The 20453-nt window shown below is 37.8% G+C and overlaps 1 protein-coding gene across 1 annotated transcript in view; it reads left to right on the forward strand.

Moving 5' to 3' along the window:
• Window positions 1-20453, forward strand: part of LOC124711366 — a 104204-nt gene that overhangs the window by 5683 nt on the left and 78068 nt on the right. Inside the window, exons 2-4 of the mRNA XM_047241412.1 lie at window positions 2596-2790; window positions 12687-12881; window positions 14289-14435. Of these exons, the coding sequence (XP_047097368.1) occupies window positions 2596-2790; window positions 12687-12881; window positions 14289-14435 (537 nt within the window). The remainder of the gene's footprint in view (window positions 1-2595; window positions 2791-12686; window positions 12882-14288; window positions 14436-20453) is intronic.

Here is a 20453-nt window from a genome sequence, read left to right on the forward strand (position 1 = left end):
TAAAAAGGTTTAGGTACCTGGGAAACAAAAAAGAAATACGTGCTGTATGCTGATGTAACAAACTTTGCAGCTCTTCAGTGACCAGATTCAATATCTGTGCCTTTGAAGGGATGCAAAATAATGCTGTTTTTAAGTGTGTAGTGATGAATATGTATGGTGCACTAAACAGGATATAGTGAATGTTTGTCATTGTGCAGTGTGTATGACTGATATAGTCACTTGCACACTTCTAATCACAGCTGTGTTGTGAACTATACCATGTATAAAATTTCCATCTAAACAAGTTGTTTCCAGAGACCATCTGCAAAATGGTCTTATATTAGGCAAGATTCATCCAACAGGTGGCACTGTAGTGGTTTGGATCTTGTACCTCACCACATTCACTTAAAACATCGGCTCTCTCCAGGAGGCGGCCCAGCAACAGTATGTTGGTCTTGCAACATGGCAGTTCCCCCTCATTCTGTTCAAAGTTTGCATCACAGGGTATGGGAATGTACTGTCAAAGACAGGCTCTTCTTCTGGGAGGTTGTTGGGGTTCTCCAGTTCCGTTCTCAGTCTTTCTGTCCATTGCTTCTGGGGATCCATGAGGACTTGCATTGCATTCTTTGGACGGAGCTTTTCCTGGACTGCAGACATCTCCTAGGAGGCTGTGATCCATGTGTTGGGTGACAGAAGTGAGTTTCCATCTTCACCTACTCCATCTGTGACACAATGTCTCAGTGCACATGGGGAGGGGGATGGACAATACCATTGAGAGTTTAGTTTTTCTGCATGTCAGGTGTTCAATTGCCATCTGCTCTGGCTTGTTCACTGCAGTGTTCACCTTCTTCACATGTGCAGATGTGCTCCACATAAGACCAGTGTACTCTGCAACAGACACACAAGGTGCCATAACTGACTTCACCAATAACTGGGGATTCAGCAATTATCACGGTTTGGCATCCCATGTTCTGCATGTCCTTGACCTTCTAGTGCTGTTCTTGGCACATACCTTGATTTTGGTGTTGATGTTGTGCTGTTTATAGGTCAGAATACAACCCAGGGCCATTCCTACTTATTTCAGCTGTGAACATTACCACACGTCACCACAACACATTGAGTTCTCATAATGTTTCTCGGTTATTTAAGTGGAAATTGCAGACTGACATCTTGCTGTGATTTGGCTTCAGGTGGTTAACATTGTAATAGAAATAGATTATGTTCAAAGTTTTTGTCAGTTTCTCTTTTACCTCTGAAAAGTTTTAACCTTGGGGTGCCACTGCTCTGTTGGCAGCATATATGTCTTGCCCAGTGTAATTTTGTATTGCCTACTCATTTATGTACATGTTGTTTAGTATTGTTACCATGACACTTCCTTGTATTGAGCCATTTTTCTGATTCCTGCTCCACCTGCTGTTCTTTCCACCTACTGTTTGCTGTCTTGTATCAACTGAAGATAGTGTGCCTTTGCCCATTTCTCGAGCAGAGCTCTGTTTTAATTGGCATTATGGTAGCCCCTTGCCAGTGACAGTGAAAATCTCCCAATATAAAGCTTATATCAGCATAGCTGATATTGGCTGGTGTCCAGAAAGTGTAGTTCTTCTCTTGTGGCTCGTACAAGAATTTGATGCAGTACTGTGGTTTGCACTTGGTAAGCAGCTCTGCTATCTCTCTTCACCACCGAGACTGAGATGATGTTGAGAACAGGCTTGGAAATAATCTCGCTACCAGACAACCTGTGTTGTCTGTCTAGGATGATTTCCACACTACTGATGTTGGGTTGACACATAGAAGTCTTCATGTGGGGTCTCCTGGACTAGTTGAATTTTACATTCATAACCTTTACACATGACAGCTATTAAAATTTCTTTATTATTATATAGTACCTCAATTTTTATATCATAATAAAAAAAGCTGTTGAAGCAAGCATTTCTTGGGTGTGCCTGATAGTGGATTTAAACATTCTTCAAGGAGGCTGCTTCTTTGCGCTATGCCACACTACAGCTACCCAAGTATCAAGTAAGATTTTAACTGCTGCAGCTATTATTATTATTATTATTATTATTATTATTATTATTATTATTTTAAAAAATCCCATATCTTCCTCTGGATGTGTGAAATCAGATTCATGGTAGAGATAATATTTTTCAGGTAAGTTTAATTTTCACTCTGTAATAGGAGGATCTGTTTTGTTTTAAGTGGTCAGTGAATGGAAAAGTTAATGGGACTTTCTTCGTAATTAAGTAAACAAAAGCAGCTTCTCAGAATTTTCTTTCAGCATTTATTAATGCTTTCTGTTTAATGTTAACTGTATCTTATACATGAATGATACTTTGTTGAAACATAAAAATCAATTTTACCACTTATCAGATGTGTGTATGCACTCATATTTCACTTTTAACACTGTACTGTTTTTGGTTTGACTATTATGGTACATTTTTCAGTATCCATTAACTGTACTGTCACTCAAGAAACACAAATGCAAATGCTTATTTTCAAATTTGAAACTGACTTCTTTCATTTTATGTACCCTTGTAGTATAAGGTAAATGCTGTGTCATATGCAGTTTATTTATTTAAATGAACATTATTTTTACACACTATGCTTTTGTTAAAGGCGAAGAAGCAGATCAAGAAGTTTCAGTCCTCAGAGTAGAAAATATAGTATTACAGCAAGACGAAAGTACCCTGAATGTCCCAGAAATTCAGAGAGTCCATTAAGACTGTCTCCGGATGTTAGAAGTAATTCACCACTTGAAAGAAAACTTTCACGACGTCTAAAAAAATTGTCATCACTTAGAAAAGATTCAAGGTAATGTTAATTACTGTATATGCATTGTAACTTGGCCTTTCACATGGATGTTGTGGTGAGCACATGCAAGCAATCTCTGCCTTTCAGATATAGTACTCTTGCCAAGCAGGTGGCATATAAAACAAATCTGCAGCTGTAGTTTGTATTTCTACAAAAGCAAAGGTATTGCATGAAGGTAACAGGAATTTGAAGGATTTATTTATTTGTTTTATTTTATTTTTCTATAAAAACTGAGATCATTTTGCTACAGATTACAAAATACTACTGTACACCACTACCACAAATAGTATTTGCTGCTAACCAAGATTGGCACTGATAGGAAAATAGACAACACTAGCTGACTTTAACAAGTTCCTCTGTTCGAAGCACCTTCCATGAGAAGTATCAAGTTGTAGCGAACAGATAGTAGAATACATAAAAATGGTAATCATAAATTTTTAATTAACACCTTGAATAAAATGAAGCTCCAAACCCGAAACTTTGTGATGGTATTGACCCTTCTCTACATGTTTACTATTCAATGTGACAGTTTTTCTGTGGTAGATGTCTTGGTAGAGGCAGTAGTTGTAGATGTTTGCATTTTTCTGGGTTATGTGGTGTCTGAGCACAAAGACCTCCACTTCTCTTGTGAATCTGGGTTCTGTGCAGTGGGATGATTTGCCACTTTGATCTTTATCATTCAGATTTCTTTGACCACCCTGGAAGCATCTCTGCCACCTAATCACTATGTCATATGACTGTTGTAATTCATTACCATGAACTCAGCGTGGAGTGTTGCAGCATTGTTCCCCTTCGTATGCTGAAAACAAATTACTGCACGATACTCCACTTTATCAGTGGGCTGTGCCATTGTGTTTTCGCTCTTCTGTCAGCTTGTTTCTGACTGTGGCATGGGGATTTCAGTGTGTATTAGGATTGCAGAGGTGTAACTAATAACAAATAAAAAATTTTGTTGTTGCCTTTTGCAGTAGACTCACAAGGCTTCAAATTATTATTTGTGTGTGTGTGTGTGTGTGTGTGTGTGTGTGTGTGTGTGTGTGTGTGTACTCCTAAGAACTAATATAAACTTGTAAAACACACACACACACACACACACACACACACACAAAGATGACTTCAGTCTCTCTATGTTTGGTAACTAGTCATTAATGTTAAAAATCAAGGAAGTTTTATATAAAAACATAAATATATAACAAAAACAGCCATCTGTGCTGTATTGGCTCAGATAGCTGCTGTTTATGTTGCTATTTTAATGTAACATTTGCATAAGTTCTGTTATTAGTGCTCTGCATGTCTTTGTACTGAAATTACTTTTTAGCTTAAAAACAAACAATGTTATTCAGTTTATAATTTATGAATAGTGCCGCAAAAGATTTTGCAATGTTTTATGGGAGTTCTTTGAAAATCAAGAAAATTATTACACATACCCTATTTTTCCGAATGATTGAAACAAAAAGAAGGAAAGTAGTCATCAGTCTGAAGATGATTTTCTTGAGCACCGTAGTGCTTTACTAAGCATCATCCTGTTAGAGGGAGACTTACGGTGTAATGTGGATTCTGAACCACAGTGCTGCTTGGTTTTTTTCATATCAACAAACATAGCCAGAGAGATGAAAGAAGTGATAAGTGACAGATAAAAATCCTAGGATTGATTGGGGATTAAATTCAAGACCTATGGATTTGTAATCTGACACTTTCCCACTGAGCCACCAAACCACATCCAAATGAACTACTATGCATAAAAAAGTCTGTAAGACATGGGCTGCCATCATGCACTTGTGTAAGAAATATTAGTTTTCATAATTGTGAGGAGGTACACATGTAAAAGTATCTGCTAGATCTGGTGAAAGTCATAAAAGGCAGAAAGTAATGAAAGACTCTGTATTAAAATCTCTTGCTTGACTTGTTCCCCATCCACGAAGGCTCTCCTTCATCATTATATTTACAAAATACTATGTGTGACTGAATGAATCACGCTTGTATCCTCACTCCATATAATGACTAAATTAACGTGACAGTCAAAAAATCTCACATTATGCAACCTTTTTGTATTTTGATAATATTTAGAATTGTATTAGGATTTGAATTCCAAGCATAGCCTCTTTTGATTTTCACTGAAATATGAATTACTACCTGTTACCTACAGATGCACTCGCATTTCAATAGTTTCGTTACACTTAGTAAATAAGCTATTGTACATGCAGTTATGCCTGTTGCCTTCACGCTGCTCCAATACACAACACGGCACATGCAGCATTTCTGCTAAGCAGTATGTGTGGGGTGTGCATTTATGCATCAAGCTATTGATGTAGCTATATGTTATACGTGTACATTATGGAACTAATTCAATAATTTTTTTACATTGTTTATGTGCACAGATCCAAAAAAAGATGTTCTATTCTCTACTTAACCACCCACCCCCTCCTTTTTTTAAGTAGCTTATGTTCTTCCTCATCATTCAAGCTATTTCCGTACAAAATTCGCCAAAATTGGTTCAGCTGTTTAGTTGTGAAAAGGTAACAGTTACTTTCAGTTTTCTGATATTAGTATGGAAGTATGGATTAATTCCTATTAAAGTTACGGGATATAGTCAAATGCTACTATAGACTAAGTTCTTAAAACATGGGGAAAAAACTGTGCGTTAATTCCATATTCGTGATCAATTCTGAACATAGCCTTCCATGAAATATTAGTTTCTAAATTCGAATGCCTGTTTATATACTCAATGTATCAATGGCCACACCAACAAGCTTGCTGTTGTTATACTAGTTTACTGTACATTATATCCTCTGTGACCTCTTGCTGCATGTTTCTGCTCTTCTCTACTGTATTTAGATTACTTTGTACAGAAGGGAGAGTTGGATAATTAAAAAAAAGATGACAGTAAGGTATAAGCAGCAGAAGTGAAATTCTTGAGGACTACAGAAGATGGTATTTAATAAAGAATGAATATGTCCAAAGTGAGTTGACTGTACGTGTTACTAATGAGAAAATAACTGAATGCGTAGAGAGATGGTAACAACATGTGAATATAATGAAAGGAGAAAGACTACCCAAGAATATACTGAACTACAACCTGAAAGGAAGGAGAGACATAGATCGAACAAGGAAATGATGAACAAATACCTTGTGAAGATGGAACATACATAAGTGTAACCCTTGTATGTAAGAAATCTATGATGATGCAGATCTACTTTCTTAAACCAGCATCAAGGAATGCTGATTTCACCACATCTTTGCTGGTGTTGGGTTTCCCAGGTTTTTGCCAGAGACAACAAGAAGTTGAAGTTTCTGAACACCATTCATTGTGGTGTAGGACTGACTCTATACATTGTTCCAAGCCACAAATTGGTGGTGAAGTTAGTGTCATTCTGATGTAAGCTTCATTTACATACTAGTCATCAATGAATCAAAGCAATTCATTATAATAATGTTATTTTGTAATGTTTTAACAGTTTTCAGCATTAAAAAGCTCTGGCATGTCATTCAGCTTTTCCTCACAGTTTAAAGAGTTTTTACATATGCTTTCAATTGTAATAAGGGTAGAGCTAGTTCAGCAATCCAACGTAATTTTAAAATTGTATGGCCTGTCTTCCCATGAGGTTTTTATGTAATCATCATTATTTTATTTAAAATGTGTTACTGTGTAGTATTGTAAAATTTTTGCTTTATGTTTAAGAAAAAAAAATTTACTTCTATTGCTCATTGACAGTCAGAGTATATGATCTACAGAAGGATTATGATGTTTCTGAAGATGATTGTTAACAGTAATCTTATTGTTTGCTGTCTGGATAGTAATGAGTATTGCCATTTGTTCTAAATATTGAAGTCCATAATTATTGCAGCCAGCAACTTATTAAAGTTCACTACAGAATGAGAAGAAATGACTTTCTCTTAAATTTGATGTGATTATGCAGTACTGTGAAATATGAAGTGAAAGACAATTTCTATTTTCGATTCAGAACTGTCAGAAATCCATGTGTTAATAGAGCTTGCAATAAAATTATTTCATTTATTGTTAACTGTAAGCTGTTTTTCTATTCTTCGCATAATGGTGGCTACAACACTTTTGTGAGCTGTTTTGTGGAAGGCAATTTGTACCTAGTGTTTGGCTTCGAAACTAACTCATTGAACTCTTCATTTTCTACCACTGTGATTAAAAATACATAATTGTCCAGTTTCAAATAATTCCAGGTTGGAATATCAGTGATACAAGGAAAAAATAGATTGCTATTACAGTATAATGACGATATTAGGTTGCAGACAGGCCCAACGAAAAGAGACTTACACCTTAGCTTGTGGCCAAAGACTTTCTCAGAAAAGGAAATACACACACACACACACACACACACACACACACACACACAAAAGCAAGCAAGCACACTTCACACGTGCATGACCATCATCTCCAGGATCCCGGACTGGAATGCTGAAATGAACATTGTTTTTAGAGGATTCTTAGGAAGACTTGTGTGTAGCTACATATCACACCAGTCAGATGTTTTACTGTATGACAAATGGTAACAGTTCTCAGAAACTGTTGATTATGACAACTCATATTAGGAATATGTCAGTACTTGCCTAATTTTTGTGCACATTTAGAAATGCCGAAGTGCCCCTTACATGATGGGTGTACCATATTAACTCAGATAAAGAGGTAGAAGGGGTACAAACACACCATAAATCTGACGGTGGGTGTTGATGGTACAACAGAACATTATTGTGCAACGTATAGTGCCGTGCTGTATTACTTGAAGTATGTTGCAGCAATGCCTGTCTGACTTAACGCCACCTGGGATCAGCACCTTGTGAAGATTCCATATTTCTACACATGTTAGATAGTACTTTCGGAAAGGTGGAGCCTTCATTAGAAGAACTTTAAAACTGGATATTTGTTCAACTAGTTCTTAAAATTCTGGGAGACCTTGTGGTACCCAAGATCAAGTGTCTGAAATAATGTTATCCTTTCCACTGAAATGAATGCTTTCAAATTTTACTCCTATTCAGCTAAAGACCAGTGTGCTAGATGCATATGAAGAAGCATGCTGCTTAAGAAAAAGTTTAATGCTTTGTGGTTACAGAAGACTTTCACATGATTACCATAAACATAATAATTGAACTCTTTTAATGTCCAAACAACTGACAGAGCTTGTAGTTCATTTACAAAATAGACTCTTGAGTCCCAAAAAAATGTGATTGCCAAATATGATTACTTTAACTTCAGGTTTATCGTTATGGTTTCCATTTGAAACAGACAAGCCCCAAGATCAACAAGATCAAAACAGGAAGCATCAGTGGTCAGGCAAAATTTCTTAGACATATCAGGATGTTGTACCAACTGTGAATTTAGAAGAGTGTGTTTGATTGCATCAGATGCTGCTTGAATTTTTTTGACCAAAGCCACATAGTATTTTTCCTCAGTAATTTGAGTAAAGCATAATTGTTCAATAATACATTTAGCACAGTAATGATTATTCAAACTCATGTCCTCTGCGTAGAGGGGGGAGCGACTGTCCATATACGATACCTCTACACCCAAAAATCTAACACCTTGGCAAAATTTGCCATGCCCTACATTACTTCTTATTGGGAATAAGACACCTCTTTCCCACATTCATATAACAAACATATACTACAAGAGATATCGATAAGTGCATTCCTCTCTTTTAGGAATCCTTTCCCCAAATGCAGCTCACCAATATATTTCCCATGACAAAGAACTTACTTATTATGGCTCTACTTCCTGTCCGAACAACCACATGAGTCTGCATGCAGACATTCTTAAAATTAGCTCCTAATATTCTACAGTTTCAGACAGGGAGAGTATCAGGTGTAGATGACTCAATTTTTTTGAATTAATTCAAAAGATGTGACATTCGTAGCTGCCCCTGCATCAGTTATCACAGTGGTAGTAGGTATGCCATCAAAAGTGGCATAAAATGCAGCTTGGACGACATCATTATTCTGCTTTCTGCACATTGTAGGTTCCATTCATTGTTTGTCCCAGATATCTTCACCGTCATTATATGGTCACTTGACTTGCTCCCTATTCTTACTGCAACCATCAAACAAGGGCAAAATGGGATCGCACTTAATTTGATGCAGCTGAGATGCTAGGTCAATTCTCGTCTATGATTTCAATTGGTCTTACAAATGGGTGTTACCACCAGTTTTACTCCATCACATTGTTAAATGCAGGGGGCACTTTATTACTGTCTTATTACCAATTGTTTGTATCGTATTTCCAATGTTTGGATGCCAATTATTCCACTGACTATTATTCCAGAGATGTTGTGGGTTATTTCCATTCTGAAAATACCCAGGGCTGTACCTTGCAACATCTTGTGTACACTTGTTGAAAGACGGCAAGTTTACACTATCATTTGGCCAGTTATTTGTACCATTTCAATGAAGCAGCACTGTGCTGTTGTTTCTTCCATTACCATTTCTATTACAGTTACAGTAGTGATTTTTTACCATTTACAACAGACACACTATTACTGTTACCATTGTATGACTTGGTCTCTTCATGTGAGAGGTCAACACAATCAAAGATTGATGTGAGAAGATCCATGTCAGTGTTGTGTATGTGTATCAGCTTTTGCTTAATATGAACAGGGTGTTTGGGTGTTATAAGCCATATCACCTCATGTTGTGACATTGGTTCATACCAGTAACGAGAAGGTGCTCCTGAATTTTAGTGGGCCAATAATTGAATAGGGAGGCCTTCTATAATTGTGCATAAGAATGACAGGGATCTGCTGTTTCACTGGCCCACAAGGCACCATCTCCTTGACTGAATGTGGGCACAAATTGTATTGTCTAAACAGCTATTGACTTATTTGGCATCACACCCCGAAAACTTTTATTAAAATAGCCAGTTGTGGGTTTCTCTTATCGGGGTGAACATCTGAAATTGTCTATATTTTAGAAGACTCTCCTCAATAAGTATAGAGGATAAACCATTAGCCACCGCACATCACAAAGTGGTTGACTTGCTGGTGGTTACATCTGTTTACATCACGTGTCGCGATGAAACAGTGTACGTTTCTGTGGGTCAAATAGCAGCAGGCCTTGCATGTTTGACGTGTCTTAATTTTATTTACTTCTTCAGTCCTGTCATCATGCCATTGTGATGATTTAAGTATCATTTACTTCGTTAGATTCGGTCTGTCCTCACAAAGTGTCATTGGTAGTGTGTTGCACTACTATAGGTAGTTCTTTCCATAAGCACTCTCTAAACTGATCATCTTTTTGATTTAACCAGTGAAGGAAGTTAAGCATGATATTTTTACTCTTTCAATTGGACTTAGCTGCCTTTCTTACTCAACGGCAAGATTCTATACATGTCCAGCGAGGAGCTAAATGGTTCCTTCTAAAGCTCCCTGAGCTATTTATATTTGATCAATGTGTCTAGAGAGTTTAGTCACAGCCTCTGGCAAATGCTTTCTTAAGTTCAGAAATTTTCATCCTCATGCTCTGATAATTGTTTTTTTAACTGAGAATTAAGTCTTGTTTCTAGTTCAGATGCTACTTGTTCAAAATTTGTGTACCCATTGGAAGTTAACTGTGCAGTTACTTTAGTATGCATTTCAGAGGCAGTACACGCAAGGTTCGTGTTAATTTGTATCATTTGCTTTTTAGCAACGCTCTAATTTCAAGCATAGCATCACTTTAAAAAATTTACAAAGCTCGGTAAATGATCCAGGTAAAGGGTAGGACCTGCTTCCATGGACTCTACCAGTAGTTCAGTTCTGCTTATCGCGGAATTCACCTTTTCCATTCAGAGACCTCATATTTCTTGTTCATCTGCTAACAATTCTACATCGCTGCTCTCAACAGAAACTATTTCTTTAGGCCTTCTGACGTTTACATATTTATTTGATTCAAAATAATTTTTAGGTACTTGTGAAAATGGCTAAATACCTTCGCTATTATGCTAAAGTCAATTCTGGCAGTTATTTCATTGAAATAAGTAGTAGCACACGACTTACAATTAAACAGTCAACTAAAGCTGTTGAAAGATACGTGCTAAAATTTTGTTATCGCATCGACCATAATCTTGACTGAAAATTCCTGTATTCTGTTTACATAAAAACTTTGAAAAATATCCTGTGCCTCTGTGGTGGATGTTCCATTACATACCATTCCACATCCATACAAAACACACATTGATAAGTGATAGAACAGTAATCCCTTTGCCTTTCATTGTTAGTGCCACATACAGATGCATAATTCATTATCTCAAAAAATTTGAAAAAGTTTCCTGTTATCTTCAGGATAAATTTGATCAATATTCTCTCTCTTTTTATTTAATGTTTTCAGAATAATCTCTCTCCTTCAGCTGTTGACCATTAAAAAAGAACATAAGTTTTTGAGTACACAGTAATAAAGGACATGAAATTACATACATACATAAGGTTGAATTCAGTATGTCGTGTCAGGGTCACTAGTGTAATATGACCTGCTACTACTATTGATGAATAAGTAGACCCCACCTCCCTTACTTAAAAGTTACTATAAAATGGACAGACCATGTTAAAGAAAAAAAAATCAAATTAATCTTTGCCTTCAATACAAGTCTAATTGCAATGGCTATAGCAGATATTCCTTCTTTTAAATCAAATACTTTAAATATCAAGGGGGTTTTCAATCAGCTTTCATGTAATTAGAAAATACCAGCTAGGTTGACAGTCTTTATGGAATCGATCTATTTAATAATTGTGTGACCATGTGATTATTGAACAGTATTATTTACATGAAAATCTTGTTTAGTGCAATATTTGGATATCATCTCTTAGTTCTATTGGTTCAGTTTTTAAAGTGTTAGTGAATAAACTGGAATGAAATGGCACTCAACATTATCAGGTGAAGTGAATCAATTCCATTTTAAGGAAGGCCATATTTAACATTACCTGATTATTTCTTTCATTAATTTCTATGAAATGTAATTTTGAATAAGTTTTTTGGCACAATCTTGGAGTGGATTGTTATTCATTTAAGAGAAAATTACATATAACTCCCGTTTCACCTGTGTGACATCCAATGTAACAATAACATATGAAAAACAGACATTAAACCATTTATCTACCAAAAAGACAACAATATACTTTCTTTATTATGAGTTACAAAATTGTTGTCCTTAGACTTCCTAATCTTAGTGTTTCTGCTTTTACTTTTCATTGTAGCGTGATGACAGAAAGAAACCATAGTGTGTTATGGTATTTGGGGCTTTCAAAAAAATAAATTAATTAAATAAATAACAACATTACAAATCTTATTTTGCTATTCTTAAACCAAGTGTTAGTGATGATTAACTTATGCTGTGTGCAAAGTTCTACTAGGTGGCTGTCTCTTTCATTCCTTTCTCCCAGTCCATATTTCGCCTGTTATTTTTCCGTCTTTTTCTTTTCCTCCTATCAACTAACAGTCACCCATCACAATTAAATTTTCGTCTCCTTTAACTGTCTGAGTAATTTCTTTTATATTATTACTATACAATTTTTTAAATCTCTTCTTCATCTGCAGAGCTAGTTGGTATATAAACTTTGGATCTGTTGTGGTCAGTGTCGGTTTCTTATTTGACTTGGCTACGATAATGTGTTCACTATGGTGTTCATAGCATCTTACATGCATTCCTATATTCTTATTCACAATGAGATCTAACCTGGTATTACCCTTACATGATTTTGTATTTATAGCACTGTACCTCCTCCACAAAAAGTTCATCTCGTCTTGCCACCGAACTTCGCTAATTCCCACTATATTTAACTTTGATCTCTCCAGTTCCCTGTACGATATGGTATGGTATATAAAAATGACATGGGTTAAATGAAAGCATACTGTTTGTATTCTGTACCTTGTATTTCAGTTATTTTTAATTGCTGCTATTACAGATGGGGTCCCAACTCAAGAAGTTCTAGTCCCAAAAATGAAAGAAAATCGACAGAAAGAAAATTAGACTCTGAAAGTCTCATAAGTTCCAAGAGTCCAAAAAAGTCTCCTCCGACTACTAGAAGTAATTCACCACCTGCAAAAAATACCTCTGAAAGTGTAAAAAAATCGCCAAGTCCAAGGAGGTCTGTATCAAGGTAATATTATGTAGAATATATGAGAGTGTAATTTTCCATAACATGTTTTATCATCAACATTAAAGCTTTAGAACAGATGTATACTTGTTCCTACACTGGAGCAGCGGGAATAATAGTAGGTATAGTAGTAACAGATTTTCTGTGATATAAAACCAGTCATAAAATTGAGGGAACTTTTTAGAAACTCGAGAAAAGCAAGTATCAACAGAAATGGAGAAACTTTTTATATTGGCTACATTTTTGAATTAGTGGCTATCATGATAACCTAAAATCCTGTATTTGTGACAAAGGATAATCCCCGCCAAAATTAAGAGGGGTACATGATAAGGTAGCACTTTGTTGATAGATTATTCTGCTATTGCTTCAGCTTTTATATTGGAGGATTGGATTCAAATTGCAGCCCTATTTCCCTGAATTTATTAAGGTAAATGCAAAAATCGTTCCTTTGAAAAGGGCATGGCCGATTTCCTCCCCCCATCCTTTTCCACTCTTGAGTTGTGGTCCATATCTAGTGGCATTGTTGGTAATGAGATATTGAGCTTTAGTGTTCCTGTCTATCTTCCAACTGCAGTTCATTGTGGCATGGACCAGACAAGAGGTGATGTCAAATGATCCCGGCCACAACAATCCATGAAGGTTGCTCAGATTTTGTGGGTGTTTGATTGCTCTTTATATTTCTTTTTGATATAGTCACTATTTTAAAACCAGTGGAATGCATACATTGTCATGTTGTAAACCAAAGCTAATAATGCAGACAACAAATTTTGTTTGTTCAGCATTTGGAGATGGTTGTTCTGATTCATGATACTTATCACTTTAAGCTAAGGATCAGTTTCCATATAATTAGAATATTACTGGATATTATGCAACATGTTGTTTCATCCCTTTATGCATAGCCTTACTGAAAGGTTGCATAATACACAAGAGCTACAGGCTGCCACACTTCATTCTCAAAGAAGCAATAATATGATTCATATGACTATATAACGTACTTCTGATACTTCATGGTCCCATGAAGTGTAGTTGTCAGTTTGTGGGATGAATTAGCAGGGTATCTTGAGTACACTTCTGAGCAAAATGTCTTGAGATATTTTTCAAAATGGCCCCTGAAGAACCAACAATGGGACTTGTCATTGAGGGCGTTTGTAGACACAAGCTTTGATATGCATAGATGGTTCCAGTCAGTCATAGTAATCTTTTGGTCGCAAATCTGAAATGAATTTCTTGTAAACCAAGAAGTTGAAGCCTGCTAGTTAACCATATGGAAATTTACTTCCAGGGCTCTCTTTATTTTAACTTTTATCAGAAAACATATCTACTTACGTTATTTGATGTATTTACTCACTGTTGAAGATTTGCTTGTAAAATGTTTTAATCTTAATCAACAGAAATTGTTTTTTATTCCAGGCAGAGCTCTAGTCCCAGCAGAAGAATTTCATCAAGTCCAGTTGCACAACAGCCTTCTGTATGTCCTACAAACATTTCACCAAGTTCAGGGCCTGTTGGAAACCCAGAAACAAATTCTGTATGCCTGTCCAAGTCCTCAAGCCCAAGGTGTTTATCGAGATTTCAATCATGAACTTAAATGTCTTTTTTTTTTTAATCAGATCTCTCTCCATGGTGAACATTGTTCCACATAATTTCTATATGTTGGGATAGAAAAGACTGAAAAATCTACAAATTGATTATTAAATAATTTAATTACACCTTAGTGGATTATTTAAATACAGTAAAGGAAACTCCAGGAGGGAATAAAAATAACAAATCTCATTATTGTTGAAGTGTTAAGCAGTCAGAAAGCATATAAACAAGGCTGTCAACATTGCTGAGCTTTCAGAGAAAAACAGACTACAGATACACCTGTGTGACGACCGTTTCCGTGCTGCCTATACTGCGACACAGGTAGGGGCAGAGATATAGAGTGGCACTATGGCATGGAGTAGTGGAGTAATGGTTTGTGAAGGGGAGTTGGAACAGAGGAAGAGGGAGGCTGAGGAGAAGAGGGCATGAATGGGGTTTTAGTAAGATGGGGTAGTGGAGGTTGAGCACAGGATGATTACAGGATGATTACAGGATCAAACAGTGTGTTTCAAAAACTATTCCCATCTACATCATTGAGAGAAGCTGATGTGTGAGCAGGTTCCATATGGTATGGTCGTGAAGCAACCAGTGAAATTGAGTGTCGCTCATTCAGTTGGATGGCTGGTCTGTTGTAAGGCTTGCAAAATTCACTGCAGAAGTTACAGTAGAGCCACATAATTATAGGTGGTTTCACAGCTGGCCCTTCCACTGACAGGGTAGGATAGGATAGGACATGCCTGTGACAGGACTGGAGTAGGATAGCTGCATTGGATAGATCCTGTACCTCCACAGGAGCACAACCCATGTGGCAAGGGGTTGGGTGCAGGTGGGGCATATGTGGATGTGGCATATAAAAACTTTGTACACAAAGTTTGAGGGATTAAGCCTCCTTTATGGGTGCCACCTATTCTTTCACAGTGAACTTCTGATTCTCAGATAGCACTAATCCCTGTCCCCCACTAACTTGATACAGAAACAAATCTCTGTTCTTAGACATCTGTGCAGCACCTAAGATCCCAGCTCAAAATACTGCCTCTATGCAACCCAAACTACTGACACACTATCTCTTGGATTGGAACCCTTACCCTCCTTCATCTGGATTACTATTCCAGCCACTGTTCTCAACTATTTTCCATTACACTTAAAGCTTACTCTCACTTCAGAGTGCTACCGCCCAACAATACCAATCCTTCCCCCAGAAACCCTCTTATCTACCCTTCATAGTGCCCAGGCCCTACCTTGCTGACCTTTTCCATCAGCCAATTTGCCCAAAACTTGCTCTCAGCATCTCACAAAATCCAGAACCCAAATAAAAGCAAAACACTGTTGTCAGCCTGTCTACTAAAAATCTAAATTCATAAAAATTTCAGTTCACCCAAAGACCTAACTTTCAGCCCCATACCCAAATTTAATCATGCAGATTTTCTCAAGGACCTACTATTTTTCTCCAAATCCCTGCAGTGGAAACACTTTTTTGCCACCAACCAAGGCCAACCAAACTCCAACATTGAATTTGCTCACTCCAAGATAACACTGTTCAACCATGACCCGCCCCCACTCCCATCTCATCATCCCTGGTTACCTGGCAGGAATTCCACAACTCCAGCTTGGCCCCACCCTCCTTTCCTATGTTACTTCCCAATAACACAAACCTCTCAACACAGGAAATAACAGGCACCCACAAACTTAAGACTGACCTCAGTTAGATTCCCAAATTACCTTAGATTACCGAATTACCTCGTTGACATTCATTGATGATATCCTAATGATCTAGCCCCAGGCCCATTACACACTGTTCTCATTCCTCTACAGAGTCAGCACTGTCCCTCCCACCCGCTTAACCTGGTCCTACTCAGACCAGCATGGCATCTTTCTGGATGTTGACTTCTACATATCCACTGACTCCATATAAACATCTGTCAATATCAGTCCCAATGACTATCAAGAGTACCTGCATTTTAATATTTTCCATCCCTTCCACACTAAAAAGTTACTCCTACACAGTCTGGCTACCCATGGTTGCCCAATCTTCATGCCTGGAAATAAGGAAAACCTTACCCACGAACATTCCCACCCTTACCTATGTGCTATTCTGACATTCATCCTGTCTACGAAATACCAGTCCATCCTTATGCCACACCATCTTACAGCCATTGCAGCCAACTCTAGTCTGCCACAGGCAAATCCTATTCAGTGAGAGTGAGGGGTGCCTCTGAAAATAGCTCCATCACACACCATCCCTGCAGTAACTTCTACACAGCATTGTATGTGAGTATGACCACCAACCAGTTGTTGATCCAAATAGACAACCCAGTGGTAGAATAGGCTTCATTGTCTGCTTCACATTCCATGCCATCTGGATCCTTACCTCCAATACTAGCATATCAGACTTACATAGATGGGAATTGTCCTTGCAACACATAATTTGATCCTGTAAGTCTACTGGACTCAATCTTCACTAGCCTCTGACCCAAACCTGTCTCCACCCCATCTTGCAAGACCCCAAATTCACTCATCCTGCACTCAACCCTCTTCTGTACCGTCTCCTTAAATGTATTCCGTATCTTCCTCTCCCATTCCAATCCTCCATATATTTGTGCACTGCACACAACTCTCCCTGTCCCCACCAGAGCAAGCTCACCTGTGCATTATCTTACCCTGTGCACTTGTTGCCTCTCCCTCCAAGCCATCAGGCAGCGTCCCCCAATACCCCTTCCTTCTCCTTGTGTTTAATATATTACAGTTACATATAATTTGTTATGTTAATGGTGGATTTCCAGTACATCTTACAATTTCTTGATTATATATAATCACTATGAACAACACACTTTATTATTCTAATGCTGGGGATATTAATAATAGGCAATCATTTGTCACTTGTGTAAGTTTTATGGAGTTCATCATTGGAATTAAATAACTAACTGGACAAGAGATTAACATCGTAGACATGTAACCAATTACAAAATTATGCATACCATTTCTTCTTCTGGTAGCAGTTGCTGGTGTGCACCTGTGAAATCAGTCGATTATTGCAGTTACTGTGGCTTGGTGCCTTCATATATTGTGATAGTAGGCTGTCGATAAATGTTTGTGACACTTGTTGGTAGAGAAATTCCCAGTTTGATGATTGCCTTGTAAATTTCAACCTGCTGACCAGAAGGTGCTTTAGCTCTGCTACTTATGAGGGGTGGTCTTTGCAATGTGGAGAGGTTAAAACTTTTTGTGAAGATGTGCATGATAGCTCCTGTGTCCATTTTGCATTCTTAAGATTGATATCATCCTCAGAGTTTTAACTGTGAGTACTATGTTCTTTCAGGAATGCATTGTTGAATCTGTGCAAAGTGTAACGTTTTGTCATCTGACAGGTTACTGACAATTGGTATGAATTATCAAAAATGCTTCTTTAGTTGTAGTGGCTATGATGTCTGTGGAATTTGATATACTGATAAATTAGTTCTTATACATTGATGAGGTAATGGTATGTTTTAAAGTTCCAGGATTGATATTCTAATTTTTTAAGGGCACCCTGCAAATTTGTTGTCAGAATATCATTAATATTATGCAAGACTGTTTTGCTGCTAGAACCTCAGCCTTGAAGCAACTCATTTCAGGTGGAAACTTGTACGTAGCTCAGGTTTCCATAGTAGGACAGAAGTATACAAATCCTGTTCTTTACATGAGTGAGTGATATCTGTTAGTGTACTTTGGGATAGTTGTCAGGCACTCCATCGAGATGTGCTATGTGATATTTAGTTTCTTGATGATGGTAGAGAAGAAGTGTCTTGACTGATAGCTTACATATGGTTTCTAGTTGACAGTTTCATACTCGGATTTGAAATATGAGGTCACATCATTCAGTATGAGTGGACTGATACATCGTAGTTGACTGTAATTGAATGCTAATAAAATTAGTAAAAAACTGTCTTGTCACATGGTCAGTTATTAAAAATATGACTGGTGTCGACCTCTTAGTAGTAGGTCCTCTGCAGATAATGCACGATCCAGCTGATGGTAGTAATGCTTGGAACAGCTGTGGTGACCCACGTCACAAAACTTTTGCAGCTGGGGTTAGCACAGCTATTCCAAGCATCATCATCATCGTTGGATGGGTAGTGCATTATCTGAAGATGGCCTACTGCAAGATGCCGAAACCATTTGTGTTTTTAATAAATAACTGTGCAGTCAAGGTTGTATTTTACTAATTTTACTTACATGACAGATCACTGTTAAACTCCAATAATGTTGTCTAAAATTATGGAGGCTGATTGATGCTTTTCTTTGCCACACAGTGTATCCAAGGCCCTGATAATTTCTTCGAATAATCAAATTCTTTGCTGCTCTGCGAAGTATAAATTTTTGAGCTAATAGAAGCCTATGAATTTTCAACAGCATGAGTAGTTATCTTTACTTCTTCCTTGATGTGCTGTGTGAAAAATTTTAGTGGATGTAGTACTCGTGAAGTTTGTGAAAATGCTTTGCGAGTTATCCTTTTCAGTACTTGTGTATTTCTCAAAAATATGTCACTATTAAATAATATTAAAAACTTAAAATCTACGATTAGACACTTCTCAACATCAGAATTATTTACTTATAACTTGTTCTTGCAAAAGAAGTGGATTCCATAGTTCTTTTACAAAGTTCTTCATAAATTCTTCACTGTGATAGGAGCAATTGTTTTGTATCCTTATGAATTGTGATGTCACCCATAATTGCTTCTACTTTGAATACAGTATTGACAAACCAACCTCCAGTAAGCCATGGGCAGCCACGTAGCACCATCATGTACCAACTTATTCATAGGCTACAGAGGAACAATTCCTACTACAGAGAATTGCAAATCTCTCATCTGGTTGAGATTTGTTAACGACATCTTCGTGTTCTGGATACAGGGTGAGGACAAGCTATCCACATTCTTCCAGAACCTCAGCACCTTCTCTCCCATTCCCTTCACCCAGTCCTCCTGAGTGCAAGAAGTCACCTTCCTTGATGATGACAGTCACCTCACAATGGCTCTGTCAGGACATTCATCTACATCAGACCTACCAGCCAGGAATAATACCTCAATTTTTAAAGCTTCTACCCTATCCTGTTCCTGCACTTGCAGTGACAAGCAGTCCCTCTCCAAATTTGCAGACGATATTGCTGAGGCCTGTGTTGACTGAAAGTACCCTTCCCACCTTATCCAGAAACAGATCTCCCATGCCTTATTTCTGTAGTCACCCACCGTTCTTCACATACCAACTGGTCAGTCACAAAGCAGTGCCCTCTTAATGACTGTCAGTACCACTCACGACTGGAGCAACTGAATCATGTTCTCCACCCAGGTTTCGACTACTTCTCGTCACATACAGAAATGAAAAATATACTCACCACTATCCTTTCCATCCCTCCCACTGTTGTAGTCTACCACCCACCCAGCCTACTGAGCATCCTTGTGTGTCCCTATTCTACCCGTGCTAGTGACATCTTGCCCCATTGCTCATGTCCCTATAAAAGACATAGAGAGCAAGACCTGTCCCATATATCTGGACACTACCACCCACTGCATTCCTGTCACAGGCATTTTCTACAGTATCAAAGGCAAGGCCATCTGCAAAAGCAGCCAAGTAGTCTACCAACTTAGCTGCAGCCACTGTGCGGCATTATATTTGCGAATGACAACTGAAACCTTTCTTTCTGTCAAACTGTGGCCAAAAGACAGCTGCACCACCTCATTGCTGAGTGTGTCATGCAGCACAGTGTGATTGACTTCAGTGACTGCTTCACAGGCCATGCTACGTGAATTCTTCCCCCCAACATCAGCTTTTCTGAATTGCCCTGGAGGGAACTCTCCCTGCAACATATCCTTTGTTCCTGTAATCATCCTGGTCTCAACCTTACTAGTCCTTGTTTGTCACACGCTTCTGTCCCCTTTCCTGGTTCCACTCCAGCCTTACACTCATTTTCTATGCCCCCAATACACCTGCTATAATCCTTTCCCATTCTCTGCTT

The sequence above is a fragment of the Schistocerca piceifrons genome, chromosome 1, assembly GCF_021461385.2.
Source record: "Schistocerca piceifrons isolate TAMUIC-IGC-003096 chromosome 1, iqSchPice1.1, whole genome shotgun sequence".
Classification (NCBI taxonomy): Eukaryota; Metazoa; Arthropoda; class Insecta; order Orthoptera; family Acrididae; genus Schistocerca; species Schistocerca piceifrons.